This window comes from Capsicum annuum, chromosome 1 (genome assembly GCF_002878395.1).
Source record: "Capsicum annuum cultivar UCD-10X-F1 chromosome 1, UCD10Xv1.1, whole genome shotgun sequence".
Taxonomy (NCBI): Eukaryota; Viridiplantae; Streptophyta; class Magnoliopsida; order Solanales; family Solanaceae; genus Capsicum; species Capsicum annuum.
The window spans coordinates 338,343-362,708 of NC_061111.1; the positions used below are offsets into that span (position 1 = coordinate 338,343).

A 24,366-nucleotide genomic window follows, 5' to 3' on the forward strand; every position below is an offset into this window, starting at 1 on the left:
TACATTTATGTTTGGTATAATAAGTAAATAATTAGCATTTTTAAACGTACTTTTTATTTATTACCTCTACAACAATGCTATTTACTTCACTATAAATACAAATAAAATCTACTCCACTATATATTAAAAGTGTTTATATACTTGTAATAATGCTCATTGCATTCATTTTGGATCCAATAGAAGTTTAACGAAAGGCTGAAAAACCGCAATCATTCCATCACAATTGATATTAGCATGAAAATAAACTTTTTCGGCCTCTCAAATAGTAATAATAACAACTCCGAAATATACTAGTAATAACTTCTTTTAATGTCTTACGTACTACTACTGATTTTCGGCGTACCTTGGCTCTATCTATCATCAGTCAATTGCAAAACTTGTTTAGGTTTTATGTTTTCTAAGTATTTTTTATTTAGCGTGTTGAGGGGGAGGGGGTTTATGCTAACAGATAATTCAAAGATGTGTTTGTGCATGTCATCTTTTTGGCGTAGACAAAAACCAGAGTAGAGTAAAAAACTGATGTACAAGAAATGGAACTACGCATATCGGAATGACAATCGAAAAGCAAAAATATGGAGCAAGCAAGAGCATCAAATAGAGAGCACTTTGCGTAAGCTGTTCACCATTCCCAATCCGCTGGACCCAAATACGGATGAAGGAACCACTCAAAGCATCTTTACAAAAACACATCAGTATGGATGCCAAAGGACTTGAACAAAGATATAACCCACTTCCTTAGTCAAGTGATAACTCAAAGAACCAGGCCAACTCAAAACTGTCTTTTTGCTGCACTGTCAAATTAGGCTACAGATATTAGTTCTAGAACGGGGTTTACAGATTTACAAACCAGCTCCGTACCATGAAACCAAACATCAACTAAAAACAAAGGAATAACATCAGTTTCAAATTTCCCTCTACATAAGCTCCACGACTTGCAGGGTTGCAAACTGCAGTTCAGCATCTAAACTATTTACAGCAGCTTATGGCTTCCGTACAGGACTTCCATCTACAATTCAGTGCATGAATATCAACAGGCAGCTATGCAAGGACACAGAGATACAAACATGGCAATAGGACCGGCACATGACATGGCCAAAGCCCAAAGCTATCGGTCAATGACACATCCTATAAACAATAACTTCAGTGCCACTGAACAAGACTTGTGAGTCAGTTTATCTAACGATAGATGTCTTGTATTAAACACCCCAAGAAATGAAAAAGAACCTAACACAAATTATGACACGGTTGCCCTATCATCAGAGCTAGCAGAGGCCTCATTTCCAGCAGAAGTTTCATCTCCTTGTGCTTCATCTTCGCTGAACATACTGTCCCTACCAGATTCAGAGGATGAACCAATTTCCTCATCACTGATAACCTTAGCCCTATGCCGCCTCCTGACATCCTTTATGCCTCTTCCTTTTAGAGCCAATCGCCTGCGCTTTCTTGCCTTCCTCTTGCCTTTGGGAAAATCTTCCTGTTTTGATTCAAAAGTTTTGTTCCTGACATCTTTTGCAGCTCTATCCATGCAATCTTCGTTATCCTCAGATTCAGTAAATTGGGAGTCAACATCATGTTTGCGTCTCTTCCTACTTGTACTGGTCTGATAAAGAAAAAGAAAAATTTAAAAGGTTATAAGCCAAATATGAAACCAAATGGTAAGATTCCTTAACAAGCATTAATCAACATAATCGTCTTCTGCTGTAACCTAAGCTTCATGGATGGTTTTCTTCCTTATTTAGGTAAGATCAGTTTGTTAAGACAACAAACTTCAATCTTCACTATATGGGAAAGAAACTGCGGTGAAGCATAAACCAGCTGGAGTCCTTCAAAACTAGCTATTTTCACAATATTTTTTTAAGTCCTCATTCTTGATCCTTGCCTACTTCAGTAAATATGGCCACAGTGATAATTTTTTAAAAATTATCAGCTTAAACGTTGATGTGATAATTTTATTCAATTGCAATAGCTATCTAGATTAACTGCAAGCATTTGTCAAAGATAAAAAGGGAACTTCACAGTTGCCTCGTTCCTACACAGCATGCTCAGGGAACCATTCGTTCACACTTGGGTGGCATACCAGAAGACACCCTTTTTAAAAAAAGTAATTTTAGAAGAAATTCTGCATTCATATGTTTGGCCGTAAACATATAAGGAGGCCCAATATGGGTAATAATTGGTCTCAAATCATATTTGTAATATATGTGATATATGTAATGTAAATATTGCCCTAATTTCACATGATCTTATGTAATTGACCCTAGCAAGGATAAAGGAGGAGGGTTCACGCTGACATCTAGCATAAAAATGAACTATTGTTATACATCTCGAAGAGCTGAATGGATACAGAGAATTCAGATAGCACCTTCCTGACTTCCTCACCCACGATTAGGCTTAGTTGAGTGAATATGAAGCTTAAATAAATGCTTAAAAAGCAAAAAGTCAAAATTAGACTCATTAGGTAGTTTTCAGACTCCAGCACAGACAGAGGCGAAGCTACCTTGAACCAAGGGTGGTCAGACGAACACCCTTCGCCAGAAAATTTAACTGAGTATATATAAATGCTACTCTATATGGTTAAACTTAAATTTTACGTTTTGAACACCCTTGCAACAATTAAAGGGTGTAGCCCAGTGTTATAGAGGATGTACAGGTGAAGTCAAGGCTCATGTGCGCACAGGTTCAATTACCAGTAGTAGCGCCTTCTAACTTTTTTCTTCAAATTTTTAAAGCTCCTATTTTAATGCTCATTAAGATATGATGAGAGGGGAAAATGAATAGATTGATAAGGATCAAAACTTCATCTTTCTATTTAAGGATAATTTAATAATTTTTTAGATCTATTTTCTATTCCATGTAAGCAATTTGTGGTACAATAGTTAATAAATCTGTTGTTTTTGAAATATACAAAATTAATGTTTAAAATAACTCTTAATTAGTGACCCACACAGTAAAAATCTAACAACAACATATCAGTATACTCCCACAAAGTGGGGTCTGGGAGGGTAGAGTGTACTCAGTCCGTAGCCTTACCTCAGAGGTAAGGTAGAGAGGTTTCCGATAGACCCCCGGCTCAAGACCAAACAACATAGGAAGAAGACATAATATAAGAACAAGAAACAACAACAGATAGTAGCAGAAACAAGACTATCACCAATAATATCGCCAACAATATACCCCAAACAACAAACAACACCCAAAAACTCCAAGAACAAGACACTACAAGCGTAGAGCTACAACTACTAGCACAGATAATAAAACAAAGTTGCTCCTATCTACGAGCACCCTTTCCTACTAACCTTCTACCCTAATTTGCATCCTCCAAACCTTCATATCTAGGGTCATGTACTCAGTAAACTGTAACTACTCCATGTTACGTCTAAGCACCCTCCTCTAATATTTCTTCGGTCTACCTCCACCTCGCATGAATCTATTCATAGCCAACCGTCCATACCTCTACACTGGGGCAACTGTGCCCCTCGTCATCACATGCCCAAACCATCTCAACCTAGCTTCTTGCATCTTGTCTTCCACCGAAGCCACACCCACTTTGTCACGAATAACCTCATTTCTAATCCTATACCTCCTAGTAAACTCACACAGCCATCACAACATCCTCATCTTCGCCAACTTCATCCTTTGGATGTGAGAGTTCACGACTGGTCAACACTCCGCTCCATATAACATATCTAGTCTAACTGCCACTCTATAAAACTTGTCTTTAAGTTTAGAAGGCACCTTCTTATCACACAAGACTCCGAATGCAAGCCGCCATTTCATCCACCTTGCACCAATACGATGAGTAACATCCTTGTCAATCTCCGCATTATCCGACATCATAGACCCAAGATAATTGAAATTATACTCCAAATATTCCGTCTTGCTCCTGCTCAGCCAAAACCATTTAGACTCAAGGGTCTGCCTCCAAACCCCCAACTTAGCATTATCTCCTCCGTGTGTCTCGCCAACCAAACCTACATCATCCACAAATAACATACACCAAAGCACCACAACTTGAATTTGTAACATCAATACATCCATCACCGAGGAAAATAAAAATGAGCTAAGCTTCGATCCTTTGTACAACCCCATCAAAATAGGAATTTTTAATGAGGTTGGTAGCCAGTTGGATTCCCAATCGATTTGTATTTGACTTCATTTTCTTTTCATCAAATTTAAAGTAAAACTTAAAAGTAATTATTTAATTTAAAGAAAATAAGCAAATTCTAAAAGCTCTCTATAACTTTGCCAAAATTGAAAGAAAAAAGGCTCCACAATGAGATTTTTAAAAATTCCTTGTGCCTCGTTATTCTTGTAATCATTACCAGAGGAGGTTGATGAAAGCTTGAAGCATAAACATGATTTCATTTTAGGCTTAATTTTCTCCTTTCTTTCCTTACTTTTTTGGGCTCTTTTAGTTCACTTCTGATCGAATACAAGATGACCATTATGAAATTGGAGGTTCTTTTCGAACTTCAAGATCCACAATATGCTTATGTGGATATTAGCATATTTGGATATTTAAAGAATGGAGAATAACGCCCAAGACAGAAGTCCAAAAAGAGAAGAAGACTACTGTCTTTGGTCTTAAATTAGGAAGCCCAAAATAAGAGGGTATTTTAGTATTTCGCTTAGAATAATGAACCCTAGTATAAATAGGTTAATAGGTTTTTCGAGTTAGATTATTTTGGACTGTGAGTTTAAGTTACTTTCTTTGAGAGTTGATCACATATCTCCTCTTGAACTACTACAATAGTAATTCATGTATGAGTTCATATCTCTTTCTCCCTTCGAAATATATCTCATATTTTGTTTTTTTGATAACCGTGGTGTCCGGGACAGCTTGCGCGCACCTCGACTAAATTCACGGGATACCTGCCACCTCCCACCAGAAACAGTAAGGCTAGAACAGATGGGAAGAAAACACTTAGTGTTTGGCTCAGCTGGGAATTGAACCTAAAACCTCATGGTGCTCATTCCAACTTCATTGAACCACTAGGTCACACCCTTGGGTGCGAAATATATCTCATATTTGAATGTTGAACTAATTACTTACTAGATTCTCTTCATTGCTTCTTTGAATTCATTGATTGCATTTCAATTCTTGATTAACCTCTCTTTCTTCGTATTCTAGATTTAAGATTATTTGTTGAATTTTCATACATCCAAGTAATTAATTACTTATGTGCGTGTGTTCACCCCAACAATTTCTTTGAATTCCCGATCCCGTTTCACATCAACTTCATATTAAATAAACATGAACTCATCAAATATTACACAAGTTGATTTCAAATTTTTTGGTACATCTATTTACAAAAACAAATCAATTATTAGTATTGTGTAGTTTGATTTTGATTTTGGTGCACCCGTTCACTAAAAAAAATGATTTTAATTTTCATGCACCCGTTCACTGAAAAAAGAATTACTTATGTTGTGCTCGAACACCCTTCGTGAAATTTCTGGCCACACCACTGACCCCGGTACCTACACCAAGCAATAATAAAATGTCCCAGGAATTGTCAAAGCATACCTTGGGACCCCGATCAACCATGCGAGACCATTCACTTCGGTTCCGCAAGCAATCAAGGACAGCCTGAGAGTGACTTGAATATGCATAACGCTCTCCGTTATGCTTCCTCAAGTTCGGCCAGTGCTACAGACAAATCAGGAAGATAAAATACAAATTAAATTTTTTGTTAACACCAGAAAGAGAATGTATCTTATCTCACTAAAGCATCTGTACCGGAAGAACTGCATTGCAGAGCTCTTCATAAGTCATTCTTTGTCCTTTGCTCATAATCTCAGCAATCAAAGCTACAAAAGCAGAAAAATAGGTGACAACTATAAGGAGGAATGTCATGGTAACACTCAGAAGATCCAAAATAAAAGGAAATCTTTTTATAGAACATCTAACATATACAACTCCTGTAAGGCAAAAACCTGGTAATGTCTGATGTGAAGGATGTCCAGCCACTTTTGCATCATCATCAGCAGCTGCACTTGGTGAATTGTGCATTGAAGACAGGTTCTGCTCATTTGCCTCATTTAGGGAACATAAACTACTACTTGCTGAAGTATTGGAGGCAAGTGTGCTACTCTTCTTCAGAGATTGCACACTTTTTGCAGATCCAGCATCTCCTTCTCTCTTACTAATAGAATCTTCTTCTCTCCTACAAACAGGAGAAGTTGATCTATCAGATTTCTTAGTTTTCTGAACCACCTCCTGAGAACAGTTTGAACCATCTTTGCCTATGTCCTTTGACTTTCTCCTAGATGTCTATGGCAAAATATAAACCCGTCAGAATAAAGTCAAAATCAGCAGATAGTTGCATATATAAAAAATCATGAAGCTTACCAAACCATGATCTTTTCCGCCACCGCTAGATGTTCGCTTCATTGCCATACTTGTAGATGTTGGAGAGGTTAACTGAGGTAAGCTACCAGCATGACGCATCCGTGGCACTCGAGGAACTCTAGGAGAACTATTAAGTTCTTGATGAAGCAGCAGAGCAAGCTACATAAAAATGGATAAGCGTAAGCTAAGAGGGAAATAGTGAACTTTAAACAATCACTAATTCAACTTTTACCGCTTCATCACTTAGTGGAGGAGATGATGAAGGTGGAGGATGCATCTGGTGTGTATTCACTTTAGAAGATGGTTGGCAACTTGGCTGGTTTATCTTTTCACATTTTTGTGTCAAGTGAAGACCTGTAGCTTTATTCTGTATGTGTGCTGCACTCTCACTTTGCAGTGAGGTAGAAGACTCTGCAGAGCGTGAACTAGCAGGGTTACTACGCACAATAGAGGTTTTTGCAGCAGAAGTGGAGACTGATTCCTTTGCTTCTGATACTGTTTTCTTCACTGGAGCATGAGAGAGCTTGGTCAACTGCAATGTCTTCGAAGCCGAACCAACTGATGACTTTGAGTGCTCTTTCAACATTTTTTTTGGTCTTTCACGCCTCTCCTCATCCCTACCAGCATCCATTGACGACCTCTCTCTTTTATTACTAAGATTGCTCCCATACATTCCCCTCACTTTACCATTAGAATCATGATTATGAGCTTTCGAGGATGTTCGATTCTCAGGAGCAGAAGACTTTGTTGTACCTGAAGATGATTTTCCAGTGGATAGAACTATTTTATGGTGATTCAGAGCTGATAACGAAGTTGCGACTGCTAAGCTTGATCTAGGTGCATCTTCAGCAGGCTTTGAACTTTGTTTGTGTCCTGAACTCTTTCTTGCTGCTACTGTGACTTCAGAAATCTTAGGTTCTTGATTAGATTGACAGAGAGCACTGGGTGATTCATCAGTATTAGTTGTATTATTACCACCAACAGTTGTCTTTCTACTGCCATCCTTTAATTTACAATCACTATATTCCGATTTGACGATAGTGGTAGCATTAACTTCAGCTTTTTCAGACAAGCATCCTGAAGATGTCCCTGCATGTTTCGCCAATGATTGTGTTATATCCAACTTACCCTCACTTGGAAGTAAACGTTGACTTTCAAGGTCAGCAGGATCAGCATGGACTTCTGCTGTCAATTTAACCTCGTGTTCTGAAGAGCAAATAACCTTGTCATCACTTGAACTTTCGACATTATGCTGCCTCTTAATATTAGGACCAAGACATGCAACATTTTCAATCATGGGCTCCGCCGTTTGAGATTCAGTTCCAAGATTTAGAACCACAGCCTCTTCCTTATTGTTGGTAGCATCACTAACAACCTAATTTCAGAAGTGGTTTTATTTTACAAAAAATGCCTTGACCAGAAAAGAAAAGGAAAGAACAAATAATAAACATTCTTTGTGTAATGGAGAAAATGAAAGCATCTTTAATCTCTTCTTTTGCTGTGTAATAGGCTAATAGCTGCTCAAATATGGAGTAAAATTTTGCAGTGGCAAGCATAAGCAGGATGTGTATGAACTGACAAGGTGAAGTGAAATGAGCAATCGAGCGTGCAAGAGGGAAAAGTGTCTATTCTGAGGTTTTTAGAACGTCTTCAGCTGCTACTGTATATTATACATGGCAAGAAAGGAATGGCAGTTTTCAGAAACAAGCAGAGAAGCACTAGGACCATAGCCAAGCAGATCATTCAGTAAGTCCACTGTGGAGGGATTATGAAGCCTAAAATAAGCATGGAAATTGTAGATTTTGAACTTCTATCCCTAGACTAGTACTAGTAAGACATCAGTCGGTAGGGAAATATAGCTATGCTGCGTTTCTGATGTTGCAACTTGTTAGTCCAATAGTACGTTGCTTTTCCTTGTACACATAAATCTGTTAGATAATAAAGTTTTTTATTAAAAAAAATGATTTTTTTAAAATTAAGATTAACATTAGCATGGCATAAAGCTTCCTTTTCTCCACAACACTATAAGAGATTAAGAGGTAGGGCTCCTTAAGACATTTCAGATCCAAAAGGCATCTAAACCTGACTCATGCCTGGGAAGACATAGTCAATACATTTGCATTTTTCAAGAAAATACACGGTACTAAGCTTACCCTGCAAAAAACAATAGCAGCAGTTCATATTTTGGAGTAATATGTAATGGCAATAAAGCATGAAAGAAATGCATATTCTACTTGTTCGGCAACTGGCAATAGGTTTGGCAGAAACTTGGGACGTAATAAGAGCTAGTTGTGCTTAATATGCAATGACAACAGAGAATAAGGAAACACAGTCCACCTTTATCCCCTCCTAATCAGCCTTTGGATGAAGGCCAATAGATTATACCTTCTCTTACTTAATCAAATCCCAACCGTTCCAGGAGCCCTACTAGAACGGTTGATCCATTTGCTTCACCGTAATGGCTAGATTTAAATTACTTCCAGTCATTTAGCAAATGCTATAAGGCTCAGTTCAAATGAGTTTCAACATGTGCATTAATGTTCTTGGTTAACCTTACACCAGCAATAATATGAAATATGTAACTGTAAGGTTCAACTTCAGTCTCATCACACATTGGAGGAGGAGATGTGCTGTGGCAATCTGGATTCCCAAATTGCATGATTACCCTCAAGGTACTTCCTCACTAAGTGCAAATTTTTTCCCAAGCAGAAGTAACTGATGCAAAAACAACAGTTGCTAGAATAGATAGATCACCAGAGAAGGCTCAAGAGCTTTGAATATGAACTTTGGTGCTATTGGCTAATACCATAATAACAAGAGAGATTTTATCTCCTCTTCATTTTCTCATAGGATCATTTGCAAAACCATCAAGGTCAAAGCCCCTTGCTTCTATTCCTAATTCGCCCATCCTATTCACCTCTCTAACAAAGGGGGGGGAATGAGATATTGTTTCATGCGTCCTCTGTTTATTTTGAAAATCAGAAATAAAACCGAAATAACCTATCTTCGACCTTCCTACAGTCCTGTTTTTCCAACCCTCACAGTTTTACAAAGTCAGGTACAAATTCATAGCACATAAAATTACTCTACCACGTGAAAAATGCAGAACTGGACATAGTTGGTCATAAACTTGGGAATGTGCGAAAAATGAAACAAAGAGAGTCACCACATAATCCCAGGAAACTGTAGCATGAAAACTGATCACATACCTCATCTGTCATAGGTAAACTAGCAGAATCACTCCGTTCTAAATTTGTTGCTGCTCCATCATTTTCCATAGGAGAGTCCTCAACTCTAGCAGGAACATGGTTTCTAATCTTGTCTTCCCGGGGATGTGCTTCACTTGTTGAGCAACGTTTGGATACATCACAAGATGCAACTTTTGAAAACGGCTCTTTAGAAGTTGGAATGACAGAAAAGCTTGTGGAGTCATGGTCCAGTACACGAGGTCCTTCCAAAATGTCAACAGCAGCCAAAACCACCCCTGAATTTCCAAATTTTGTTCTCTGGACATCTGTCTTGACATCCACGGGGCCTATTGCAATTCTTTTAAGTTAATTCCCTCATAACTTGAAAAGGAATATTAAGTACCATTATCAACAATCATGGCAGTACTAGTAGCAACAAAAACAGTAGATAAAGTAGCAGTAACACAAACCAAATTTGAAAGTCAAGAAAGCATTAGACATGCAAAAAAGAGTTCTATACGCATAAACTACAAAAATGAACTTTTTAAAACAAAAGGACAGTAGCTTAATCACCTGGTCTAGAAGTATGTGCATCTTTCTTAAGATAATCCTCCTTTTCAACGACCTTAGACATCTTCTTACCACTTTGGTCCTTGGGCATCCCAAACTCTTCTTTCTTACGTTTGTTGTCTTGTATCATGCTAGGACCCAAAAAACCTGTGCTCTTCTTCACATCATTGGTTGCACGAGTAGTGGCAACTGAATCCATAGCCGTGTTGGACTCCATAACAGGCTTCTCAGAAACAGGGTTAACTACTGGTGCAAGCAAGAAGTTTTCCTTTGACAAGGAGAATAAAGTGCCAGCACCATTACCAGTAGTCATCTCATTGCCTTTGTCACTGGAGTTATCATGAGCCTCTATTGTTTCATTTTCCCAACAAGGAAACTCCCTATATTGAAAATTGAACTTTTTGGGAACATAACCACTACATTTCCACAATTCACGACTAAATACAGATGACAACCCAGAAAATAAAGCTGGATCACCACCGGGGAGACCTTGGACATGAACCCTTTCCTCCATTGGCAAATCAGTCCAAAGCCTAAAGGGCTTTCTTATAGGGACGGAATTAGGATATGGAGAATTCATGGTCAAAGTCTTGGTGGGCAACTCAACAAGTAGCTGAGCAACCTCAGTTTCTTCGCTATCATTCCTTCTGGCTTTGTTTTTACACTTATCACATGCAAATAGCTTCTCACTCTTGACATAGCGCACGCAACGTGTATGTACCCAGACACCGCAGTCGTCGCAATTGACCATCTCCTCCCCATCATCAAAATTGACACCACAGACACAGTCCACAGTCCATGAACCATCAACCCAGTCCTCCTGTGGATTTGCAACAGGAAGGCGGTGAGACCGGCTCTTCATGGCTGCCCCTCCGCTAATTCAAACCCTAAAAACTGCAATAAATAGAAAAAACTAAAATCCCCAATTGTTTTAGGCAATACCCACCTCAAATATGAATAACAAATTGCCAATTGCAACGTCCAATAGCTCAATTATCAAACGCGGATATAGAATTAAAATCATCAAACGGGCATACAAAAAATCAAGCCTATAACTTTTTTTAAAAGAAAGAAGCCCCTTTTAATAGCTAGCCAGCTGAATTGTCATAGCTCGATGACAAATGAAGGGGCGAAAAACTCAATTCATGAAACCAATTGAGAGCCAGATGTATAGAATTAAAAAAAGATGAAAGCAAACAATTTATATATAATAGAATTATATATGTACCGGTGACAGTGGAAACGCTTCAAACGCAAGCTTCGAGATATGGATATGGGGGATTCGAAGAGAGGTGCATAGAGGGGTTTCGCAGCTGGGCTTTGCCTTTGAGGGGGATTAGGTTACTGCTTACGCTGATATCTCAGCTCCGAATTATGAATTTGTGATAGAATAAAGTACATTGGCGTCCGCAGTCACGCCGTTGACCCTGAAATAAGGTAATCCACCACTTGCGGGGTCGATTCTCAATTATCAATTCTTTGGTGTCTTTAATAATATTACTACATACTAGTAATGCTTTACTTATTTTACTTTATACCCCCACCATTTCATTTTATTCCCTCTTTGTTGTAAATGAGAATATGTTTGAATGGGATGCCACGCGGGATGGGCACATGGGACTGCCACGTAGGACTTCTAGAAAGTTGATTCCTCCTAAACAACTTGGAGATTACGTTTGGAAAGGGGCAAGTTCACGTGAAGAAGGCTAAAATTGGCAAACAAGAAGCATAAAGCATCGCGAGTAGAGCAGTGCAAGCAGGCAATTTGATTGTTATGAACAGACTCTTTTTCTCTATATTTCCTCTAATTTCCTCACCTCCTTCTTCTTCTATCATTAGTTAATTTTTAGTTGCAAATTTCCTCGTAATTTATGATTTTAGAGACTTAAACAGAAGAGCTACTGTTGTAAGTTTAGTTGGGGCTTATTAATACAAGTGTTGTTACTATTTGTTGTACCTATTCATTTCATTGGTGTTTTCATCCAGAGCTCTTCCATGGATGACCAAAAACTTAAATCACTTGTTGAAGAATCAGTTCAGGGTATGAAGGACTCAACTCTCGCAGATATGTGTTCTTTGTCAATAGAAGTGGTGGGGAACAAAACCCAGCGCTAAGAGAGAGATGCACATGATGACCATTTTCCAGTAGATCCTCACTTCCGTCACAAGCTAGCTTCAGTGGAATTTGGTCGATTTTATGAAAAAAATTCAGAGGCTTGGATCTTCCAAGCAGAGAGATATTTTGATTTTTACAGAATTGCAGAAGACCAGCGTTTGTCACTTGTTTTTTTTTATTTAAATGGAGATCCATTAAAGTGGTATAAGTGACTTTTTTGGAATAAACAACTGGTGGATTGGGAGCACTTTGCGTCGAATGTGCGGATCCATTTCCATAACAAGGGATTAGAGTCTGCTGAAGGACGTCTGGCGAAGCTCCAGCAGACGACCACTGTCGCGGATTATCAGGCCAGATTTGAGGACATTGCAAACGAGACCGACAACATGGATGATAAACATATGGTACGTCTCTTTATTTCTGGGCTTCATGAAGATATTAAGAACTCTGTTTTGGTCCATAATCCCAAGAGTTATGAGGAGACACTTAACTCAGCTTATATACACGAGCGACGGATCCAGGTTGAGAAGGGACCCGTTAGGCCAGCTTTTGCCAGAACAACCCCTCTCTTGCCTACCCCAAATATTGCACCCCTAAATCAAAAACTATCTTTCTCAAGTCGTACTTTTCTCAAACGACTCACTCATGTAGAGTTCCAAATTCTCCGTGAGTGCGGGCTATGTTATTTTTGCGAGGAGAAGTACTCTGCGGGACACAAATGTAACAAATCGGCGGGACACAAATGTAACAAACCCCTATTTTGTGGAGAAATTTTGACTTTTGAGATAGAGCCACCACTTAATTTTGAAAAGGAATTAAGAAACCTTTATAAAGTACTTCAAACGATTCAAAACAGGAAAATCATTTTAAGTTAGAGATTCTAGATAAGCGGTTCCTATTAACGTTTTAGGAAGGTGTTAGGCACCTAAAACGTCAGCTAACTTGCGGTTATCTGGACTGTTTGAAAATATTTTTTTGACTAACTTTGGAAAATCAATTTGTTGAAAAAGTAATTGATAAGGAGAAGCTTTCGCGAAATCAGTTTTTAGCGACTTAGGGATTTAACTAGGTTCGCAAAGAAGCACGTAAACAAGTAAACGAAAGGGAAAGGAAAAAAATGGGGAAGTAGTGATTTAGGCTTTTAAGCCCAAACCGTCGACCCTGTCCGAATCTAGTTGGGTTTTTAACTCATTTTTCACCTGTCCTAATTCTATGTTTCCGAGCCCTTTTTGGCTCGATTTTCATTTCACCTATATTAAATACAACTTTGGCTTCGAAGCATAAATAAATAAACAATGAAATAAATAAAGGAATAAATAAATAAATAAATAAAGACAACAATACAAATGAATGAGAGAGAAAACGAGACTTTCAAATCCCTTAGCCACTTCAAGGAAACTTTAACCCATTCTTCTTCATTAGACTCTTCATAACCATGCCTTCTAGAAAGTGGACCTCAATGGCCCGTTGTGTAATGCAAGGAAAATGAGTTTGATTGGACTCCCGAGCGAGTTCATGCAAAGAAGAAAAAAAGTGAAGAAATTAGTACCTATTCAAGAAGCGATACAAAAGGCAAAACATGTCTTCTGAACATAACATAAATATTAACTCATGTGATAAGGAAGAAAGTAGGAACTAACTCTAATAAAGGGAACCATCAGGTTCCCACTAAGGCAACATTAGCGGCGATTCAACACCCAGGTTATGGCAGATAAGAAACATGGCAAGAAAAAATTAATAAGATAAATAAATGGCGCGACGAATAATAAAAAATAATAGGAGGAACAAAAATTAGATCATAGACAGAAGGATACCGTAAAAGAAAACTGTAACTGAAGAAATGAGTTTGAACTATTTTTCAATTAATCAAAGACAAAACTTCAACAACCAAATAAATGCAAAGGTTTAACAAAATGATAGAACTGCACCAAGGAAAATTCCACCAAAGTTTTCTTAAAGGTAACTAAGGAACTAGAATGCATGTTACAAATAGATACTTACTGTCGCCATTACTATTATTATTATTTGAAATAAAATTATCTAGAGAATTTGTGAACTTGCATGTAAACTAGAAAGTCATTGATATTACGAACTAAAGAAAATCGATCTTTACCCACACGAAGATCATGTATACCAAGCCAAAGTTGAGTGAGAGAAGTTCAAATTTGCACATAACATATGGGAAACGTAATCAATAAATCAAGCTGAAAGTCGTGGGGTATCCCAAATTAGAAAACAAAAGTAATATCAATTAAGGTTTGAGCAAACTAGCAACAAAAGGGAAAGAGGGCCATATTGATGTTCGACAGAGAATGGTAAGGGTCAACACAAACTTTCGAGTTTTGGCGTGCACAATAAATTATTTCAACATTAGAATCTCATAGCCAAATAGGATTTTTACAGAAAATCCACACAAACACTTTATTAGGGCGATTTAGGTAAGAGAAACCATTTTACACCAACTTAAGCACAAACATCATACTTTTGAATTTGTGTGGACAACATACAATGACAATCAGGTACATTATCTACTGAAATCAATAAGGAAAAAGGGCAATTATATAAGGCAGATTAAGAACATTACGAGTTGGGGCTTGACTTGATAGACAAGGCGGGCCTCAATGGCCCACTAAGAGATGCATAGGGATAGAATCCATTCGGACTTCAAAACGGATTCACATGCAAGGAAAAAGATAAATGAGATCAATACACATTCAAAATACCAAACGCCGCACAAATAAATGGTATGATAGATCTATGGATGAAAAAGGATTTGTGGTGGTCCCAAAATAAAACAAAAGGTGCAAGTAAGATATGAATATACCAAGGAAAATAGGCATACATAATATAGTAAAGTCAAGCAATTAGGATTGTCACGAATTCATGAAAACATGTAAATCGAATTTTAGGATGGAGAAAGATATTTGAAACTAACTTCGCGGGTTTCAGTAAATATGAAGAGAAATGATAAGAAAAACACAACTTGTAAGCAAAAAATTGGGAAAAGGAACATGTTTGGTCAAAGAATCACATAAAACCACATAGTCGAAACAAATGGACTTGAGAAAAACAACTTTCAAGTAATTTCTTTTGAAGTGGGGTGAACCAAATGCAAACTTTAATAAAGCTACACATTATTAATGGAAAAATACACTAGAGTTGGTAATTGAACCTCATAAGTAACTTACTCGTGATGTCAAATAAAAAAGGAAACATCAAAAATAGAAACTTTAAAATAAGTCGAACAACCAGAAAGAGGAAAGGGAAAAGCATGTATAGCGACCCAAGCATAGATACCAACTCTGATTACAATAAATCGGGGAAGTGCTCATTGAAACTTACGTTTGACATCAATATGCATAATGAAACCGTGAACAAACTGATGATTGAACCAGTTAAGAAGCTAGACAATAAGCACAACGACTGTGGAGAGAATATCGACTCGATGGAAATAGCATGGTAATCACAGAAATCTTGTAGCATTCTACAGCAAACAAAATTTGACAAAATTACAATTAGGCTATTAGGACCGTATTGGCACAAAAACAGCGAAGTCATCCAGAAGCAGTCAAATTGGAAATAGTTATTAATTCAGCAGAATAACGACTTATTATAAAATAATTCTACGACTTTCATCGCCATCCACAGCTACTCCCACCACACCATATCACTAAAACTTATAACTTCAGAAGTTTAATCACACAAGTACATTATGTAGCTACAAAGTTCACAACTTTAGAGATTTAAACAAACAACATATCATGTCATTAAAAGCTTAGGATTTCAGAAGTTTGAAATGAAACAGAAATAATCAAAAATTAAACGGCATGGGCTATTACCTGTTTCGGTGCAGCAAAACAGTACTACGAGCTAACTTCGGATTTCCACCACCGCCTGAAAGCTCAATACCGTCGTGAACACTCGACTAGCTGACCGTTTCTCCCTTTTTCTTTCTTATTTTTTCCTCTCCAAGAAAAGTTTTGTCACCCTAAAAGAGATTTTCTACCTAGGTTTTCGAGTCCAAAATTTCTAATTCTTTTTGGAACCAAAAGTTTCCCAACCCAAGAATTTCCAACCCAAAAGGGAAGAAGATAGAAAAAAACCCAAATTTTTCTTAGAAATATTTGAACCAAAATCAACCCTCAGCCCAAAAAAAATTCCTCCCTCCCAGCTCAACAGTGGGCTCCTCTATATAGAAGCCAATCTGAGGGTAATTTAGGGATTTCTTTTCTAAAGGAAATTCAAAATTTGAACTCTTGATAAGGTTTTCCCATCCCCAACTTATACCAAATTTGGGAGTGTTTTGAAGAATTTGAAAATCGAGAATATTGAAAAAACCAAATTCCCCTCCCCACCAATCAAAATTGCCCAAATATGTACCAAAATCGTACTGTTATCCCGAGATTCGCGGAGTTGGACGTTGTAGGATGACACCTAATCGATCTTCTAGAATGTTCTCGAGCCCTCTTCGCACAAACCCGCGTGAGATGCGTGGAGAAGGGTCGAGTCAGATCGATTTCAAGGTTTTGGGGTTGAGGTCGGTCGGATTCAGGTTAAGATATTGGTGTTGTTGATGGATTTTGAGTTGTACGCGAATGTGGTCGATGTGGTGGCTATTATTGTTGTCTATTGTTCTTGTTTGTTGCAGAGAAGATGTAGGTGAGTTGGGCTGGGTCATGGTGAGTTTGGATTGGGCCTGGGCGGTCTAATTGAGTTATTGGTGGAAGTGGGTTGGTGTGATGTTTGGACCAACGGAGATGAAATTAGGTTACAAATTGAGTGGATTATGTAATTTGGGAATTTGGCCAATTTATTTAAGTTTTGGCCAAATTGAAAATCAATTGGCCAATTGCATCACGATTGTAGCCAATTTGATTTTAATTATGGCCAAATCAAATAGATTGGCTAAATTAAGTCAAAATTCGAAATGAATTTGATATCTCCTTTAACCCCGAGCTTCTTGATTCGATAAAATCAAGCACATGTTTATCCAAATAAATTATTTTTGAGAATAAGTTATATTTAAATCAAATTTTTGATCATTACAATTTATTTTCAAGATAAGCCTTGACTAAAATCCGATATTTTGTAAAATAAATTTTTAAGTAACAAAATTATAAAATTTCGTATAATTGAACACGATAATATATAATTGCTACTTAAACTGACTAATTTACCCAAATAAATACTTTGAAAATCCTTTATTCAGATAAAATAAATGTTGTAATTTTATTTGAAAATCGAAGAAACTTCGAACTAAACTTAGTTATAGAGAGCAAAAATTAGGTGTGAACAACCCCCATAGCTTCTTTTGCTTACTGATGGGTTAGATTTGGACCCTAACTTTCCAGAGCCTTTTGTTGCTGATGATTTTATAGCCGAGGGATCACAAGCTTTAGAATTACAGGAGCAATCTTCTATTTCTTATTATGTTTTAATTGGGGGAATTTCTCTTTCCACATTACGATTCATCGGTCAAGTAAATGGGTCACCAGTCCAAGTATTGGTAAATGGAGGGAGTACTCATAATTTTATGCAACCACATGCGGCCAAACATCTTTAGCTCCAAGTAGAGCTCATTCCTCATTTTGCAGTCATGGTAGGAAATGGACAAAGACTATCGTGCGAAGGTGCGGTGAAGCAAGTTCGCTTACTAATTCAAGGGTGTACTCTAGTCGAGGATTCTAATGTCTTACCTTTACAATGCGCTGATGTAGTCCTTGGAGTGGCATGGTTGGCCATATTGGGGCATGTTGTGACTGATATGCAATAGGAGAATTTGAATTTAATTTACAGGGGTCTAAGTGGTTATGGAAGGGGGATTCGCCCACAGATGCTCATCAAATCCAGTTACATAGATTAAGGCATATGACATCAACTGATGTTATTGCTTCTTTCTTTTTATTGGCAATGGTTTCTCCTAAAGAGAATTGTGCAGGTGAAAGACCTCTGACTTGAGGGGTATTTTAGAGTCATATGCTGATGTGTTTCAGAAACCTATAGGATTGCCACCTTCCCGTGTTCAATATCATTCAATACACCTTATTACAGGGGTGCAGCTAGTGAATGTTAAACCATACAGGTACCCATACTTTCAAAAATAGGTCATCGAGAAGATGGTGGCAGAAATGCTTGAGGAGGGAGTGATACGGCCCAGCACCAGTCCATTTTAATCGTCGGTGCTATTAGTGCATAATAAGGATGGCACTTGGCGCTTTTGTGTTGATTATCGAGCACTCAATGTCAACACAGTCCGTGATCACTTTCCAATGATGAGTTGTTTGACGAATTACATGGTGCTCAAGTCTTTTCGACATTGGACTTGTTGTCAGGTTATCATCAAGCCAGAGGATATGGCTAAGACAGCCTTCCGTACTCACGATGGTCATTATGAATTTTTGGTAATGCCTTTCGGATTGACAAACGCCCCTTCAACATTTCAGGCTACCATAACTGAAATTTTTTGTCCACATATGCATCGCTTTGTTCTGGTTTTCTTTGACGGCATCTTGGTCTATAGTGCATCTTGGAGTGAGCATTTAGAGAATTTGATAGTGGTATTGCATTTGTTGCGACAACATCAGCTAGTGGCTAAACGCTCAAAGTGCTTGTTTAGTAAATCTTCTACTGATTACCTTGGCCACATCATCTTCGCTCAAGGCCTTGGAGTGGATCTAGACAAGATCAGTACCATTAGGTAATGACAGACACCACGATCAGTGAAAGAAGTTCATAGTTTTTTGGGGCTAGCTGGATATTATTGTAGGTTTATTCACCACTATGCAGCTATAACAGGTCCCTTAACTGACTTGTTACGCATGGATTCCTTTAAAATGGACAGAAGTTGAGCAGCATGCCTTTGAAACCTTGAAAGCTCGGTTAGGCTCCACCCTTATTTTGGCCTTGCCCAATTTTAAGCTGGAGTTTCGGATGGAAACTGATGCGTCTGGGCGAGGTATTAGGGCTATTCTATCGCAACAAGGCCACCCTATTGCTTACTTTAGCCAGAAGTTAAGCTCTAGGATGCAGCAAGCTTCAACATACCACCGGGAGATGTTTGCCATTACTCAGGCTGTGAATAAGTGGCGCCAATACTTATTGGGGGCCAGTTCACAATCCTTACTAATCAACAATCATTGCGTAACTTGACTACCCAAACTATATAGACCCCTGAGCAGCAGAAATGGCTTACTAAGCTTGTTGATTATGACTTTCGCATCTCGTATAGGCTTGGAAAACAAAACGCAGCAGCAGATGCTTTGTCTCGAACTCCAGAAGTTGTTCTCATGACTATTTCAGTCAACTCTTTTGATATAAATACTGATTTGAAGAAGTTGAACCAAACTAGCTATGAGTTAGTAGCAATACAACAAGCTTTACATCGCGGGGATGGAAATTTTGATGACTATCAGTTCAAGGAAGGGTTATTATTTTATAAAGATAGGATAGTGATTCCCACGGACTCTCTATTGTGCCATAAGTTACTCTTTGAGTTCCGTGCTAGTCCTACAGGAGGACATGCCGGGGTTGCGCGTATATTTCATCGTTTGGCATCCAGTTTTTTCTGGAGACAGATGCGCAAGGACGTACAAACTTTTGTGGCTGCGTGTCAAATTTGCTAGCAGATTAATGATTCTCACCCACATCCTGCTGGGCTATTATAGTCGTTATCAATTTCGGATCAGGTATTTGAGGATATCTATGGACTTTATTACTAGTTTTTCGAGCTCAAAGGGAAAGACCATAATCATGACAATAGTAGATCGTCTCACTAAGTACGATCATTTTATTCCCTTGCCATCAACTTTCTCGACTTATACAGTTGTGGAGGCCTTTGTTGTAGGTATTATCAGGCTCTATGGCCCTCCTCGTTCTATTGTGACTGACCGGGATCCGCGATTCTTACACTCTTTTTGGCAAGAGATTAACCGTTTGTAGGGATCCACTTTAGCCATGAGTACATCATATCATCCTTAAACAAATGGGTAGTTTAAGGCTCTTAACAAATGTGCAGAAAAATATTTGCGTTGCTACATTGTTGAGGTACACTCTCAATGGGTTGCTATGTTGCCATGGGCAAAATTTTAGTACAATACTTTGTTTCAAACCTTAGCTGGCATGACCCTTTTTCAAGTTCTCCATGGTCGTGAACCACCTACTATTGCTCGATACTTTTTTGGGAATACTGCAAGTAAACTGGCTGAGCCCTACCTGCTGCAGCGAGATAAAGTCTTGCAAGTCCTCAAGAACAACTTATTGAAGGCTCAGAACCGCATGAAGTTGTTGGCTGATAAGTCTAGGACTAATACCATCCTTGAAGTAGGTGATTGGGCTTATGTCAAACTCAAACCTTTCAGACAGAATACTCTATGCTTGCAGCGAGATCATAAGCTTGGGAGGCATTATTTTGGGCCCTACCGGTGTTAAAATGCATTGGCTCTATTACTTATCGGCTGGAACTTCCAAAATCTGCAAAAATCCACTCTGTTTTTCATATTTCTATGTTGAAACGTTGTGTTGGCACTCCAGACCAGTAGGTGACTCATCTGCATCTGAATGTTCTGACTACAAAGAATCCATCTAACTCCAACCTTGAGGACAAGGTTGCTTTACAGGAAGGGAGTATTGTTGTAAATGAGAATATGTCTAAATGGGATGCCACGCGAGATGGGCATATGGGACTGCCACGTAGGACTTCTAAAAAGTTGATTCCTCTTAAACGACTTGGAGATTACGTTTGGAAAGGGGCAAGTTCACGTGAAGAAGGGTAAAATTGGCAAACAAGAATCATAAAGCATCATGAGTGGAGTAGTGCACAACAAGCAATTTGATTGTTATGAACAAACTCTCTTTCTCTCAATTTCTTTTAATTTCCCCACCTCCTTCTCCTTCTTCTATCATTAGTTAATTTTTAGCTGCAAGTTTCCTTGTAATTTCTGATTTTAGAGACTTAAACAGAAGAGCTACTGTTGTAAGTTAAGTTGGGGCTTATTAATACAAGTGTTGTTACTATTTGGTGCACCTATTCGTTTCACTCTTTCAATCGTCTTACATGGAGGACGCATACCTAATGCTAATAATTTTTTTTCTATAGCAATAATTTGTGAGCTAAGTTAATACTCCCTCCGTCCCAAATTTCCTAATTGGATTTGAGTTTAAGTTCTGTGCACTGTCAGTGTACAAAATATTCTACACTGTCAGTTAACTTGACCTACTACTGGAGGTTATCCAATTATTTATATAAAAATTTAAAAAGAAAAAATTAAGTAACCTGTAATGGCAAGTCAAGTTTACTTGATAGTGTAGAATATTTTATACACTGACGATGTACAAAACTTAAATTCATTGGAATTTCTATTTTACTTGTCCTTTTTCATTAATCAAGAAGAGACATTTTTTTTCCATGTTTTATCCTTTGCATTAGTTATTTTTTCTTCAAATTAAAATGTAAACATTAATAGGGACACTATGGTAAACTAGCCATGTTATTAATTATTTTTCTTAATCAATGTGTCATCTCAGTTTGAGACGGGTAATTTGGGATGAAGGAAGTAGATATTTTGATTATTTGACATTATCACAAATTTACGAGCATTTTGATTATTTTATCGAATGTGTATTTACACCACTTATTGACACATATATGAAAAACTTTATTTATTAAAATTTAGACACATAAGAATAAATTATTTAGAATAGTTTAGTAGCCAATATTGTGTCAAGTCTCTCTTGATTTCACTTTTTTTGTGTGATTGGACACGAAATTTAAGGAGATAGAGACTTTTAAAATTTAGTAGCCGTTTGGGCATAAAAATTAAAACCTTTTAAAATTGGAGTTGAAGTTGGAGTTGTGTTTGGCCATGTATTTTTGAAAGATGTTTTTTTGACTTTTGAAAAGTCTTTTTTAAATTTAATTTTATACCTCAAACTTTTTAAAACTATCAAAATTGCTCAATTAATTTATATACTGATTATACTCATGAATGAAAAGAATTTCACATCAATGATGAAAGGGGTCCTGAGCTTAAAAATAAAAATATACCTACAAATAGTGAAAATATACCGATCTTTTAGCTTAAAAATCTTTATTTGTTGTTCAAAAATGTCTTTCAAAAATGTGTCCGGACTTGATTTGTTGTTTATCAAAAATGTCTTTCTTTCCGGATTTGCTCCAAAACTCATCTAAACCATTTAAGGATTTTTTGTGTAATATTAAAAAAATTGGGGTTATATCTAATAAAAAAAAACTTGAAAAACAACAAAAAGTTGTTTTCACTTTTTTTCAATTTTTTTTTGAAATTTTTTGGAATATCTATGGCCGAACACCATGAATTCTATAAAGTCAAAAAAAATTTCAGAAAAAATTAAATAATATCTATGGCCAAACGGTACCTTATAGTCATAAGTAAACACTAACTTTTGAGAGGTTATTTTACTTTTAAAACTTGTGATTTTAAATATATATCATAATTTTTGTGTTATTATAAACTAAATATCATTAAGGATGTGTTTGGTATGATGAAAAATGTTTTATGAAAAATGTTTTCTTATTTTCTCTTATTTGGTTGTAATAAAACATTGGGAAAATATTTTCCAAAATGATTCATTTTCCTCTATTTTAGGAGAAATGACTTCCCTCATGGGCCAAAGAAAGTTATTTTCCAGAAAATGATAGATGTGACTTTTATGCACCACCCCTACCCCACCCCTCTTCCCCCACCCTAACAACACTCAAATTTACATTACTCAGAAATATTTTTTATTGTGCTTTGCTCCAATTTTTCACTGCTTGAAATAAAAAATATTCAAACCCGAATTTTTCCTTGTTTCCAATGTTTGTCGAATTTATTGTTATTTTCATATGCATAGAGGAAGATTTACTTATGTTACTTTTGTTAATTGCATATTCCACTTTGTCATCGTTGTAGCTTGTCAACAAGGTTGAATAAGCTTGTCGTTCAATTGTATTTTATTAATTGTAGTGTTTTGAGATTGTCCTGATAAAATGTTGAAAAGTGTCCCGTATGCTTGCTAATTAGTAATTGCTTAAAATATAGTGACTTGTAATATCTTAATACTCGATATTGATATTATTTGCTATGCTTAAATTAGTTCAGGCAGTGATATACTAGTTAATAGTTAGTAGTATTTTCTAAAAAATATTTTTCACTCACCAACCAAACACTAGAAAATATATTTCTGAAAAATATTTTATACTCACCAATCAAACACCATGAAATATTTTTCAAAAAATATTTTTCACTCATCAACCAAACATGAGAAAATAAATAGAAAACCAACTTATTTTCCTGAAAATGTTTTTTCAGGAAAACATTTTCCATCATACCAAACACACCCTAAGTGGATGAAAGGAGAAATATTGTTCAAAATGGCGAGACATGTTATAAGAAATATATATCACACCCTGTAAATTCAAATATAAATTATCTGCAACAAGTGCGACTTATAAATTACAATCAATAATTGTGACGTACAAATCGTAATTAGAAAATGGAAGATACCAATCCATCCAGCAAACATTACTTGTTAATGGAACATTTTGGCCATAAGTGCACTTTTAAGGAAAAGACAAATTTGTTGCTTCTTGTCACTTCACCCCCATGACCTCAAAAATATACAGACCTATTTGTTAAAAGAATGGACTCAATACCTAGAACCTAACTCATGGTATAAAAATTGCCCAAGACTCAATAGCTGTGTGTAGGAATTAGTGTTAGTAAAAATAGTAACAATGCGACTATGTTTGATAAATCTAAATCATATAGTAATATACACGCATATAACAAACATTTCTCACGTCACTTCGACGACGAGATCTCGTATCTATTTACTTAAATGGAATATTAAAATAGACGAAGTTTATTCCATTTGATTTGAGATTTAGTGATTTGAGATTTATTTTGCACATTTAGTGTAATCTGATAATTTTCAACATCTGAGGACCCGCCATATTCTTTTTCCATGTTAACAAAGTTTCTTTTATTTTTTGAAATAACAACAAAATGTCATCAACTGGTTCTTTAAAAAATCATACAAACTCATGCTCACTTCAAATGATTTTCTCGAATTAACATTTTAAATAATCAAACTATGCAAATATATGTCATGTCATCAATGCG

At 36.9% G+C, this 24,366-nt stretch overlaps 1 protein-coding gene across 2 annotated transcripts; it reads right to left on the reverse strand.

Moving 5' to 3' along the window:
- Positions 1–710: 710 nt before the first annotated feature.
- On the reverse strand, positions 711–17,152 carry LOC107863450. Of its 2 annotated transcripts, none has more exons than XM_016709378.2 (9): positions 13,596–17,152; positions 10,114–11,004; positions 9,562–9,887; positions 6,585–7,727; positions 6,353–6,511; positions 5,938–6,274; positions 5,741–5,811; positions 5,528–5,650; positions 711–1,600 (listed from the first exon to the last, which is right to left on the reverse strand). In XM_016709378.2, the coding sequence occupies exons 2-9, from the start codon at positions 10,970–10,972 to the stop codon at positions 1,235–1,237; spliced, it is 3,384 nt and encodes a 1,127-aa protein (XP_016564864.2). In that variant the 5' UTR covers positions 10,973–11,004; positions 13,596–17,152; the 3' UTR covers positions 711–1,234. The 2 variants fall into 2 exon arrangements, with proteins under 2 accessions (XP_016564864.2, XP_016564855.2); XM_016709369.2 differs by lacking the exon at positions 13,596–17,152 and adding an exon at positions 11,339–11,621.
- Between the last annotated feature and the right edge of the window lie 7,214 nt (positions 17,153–24,366).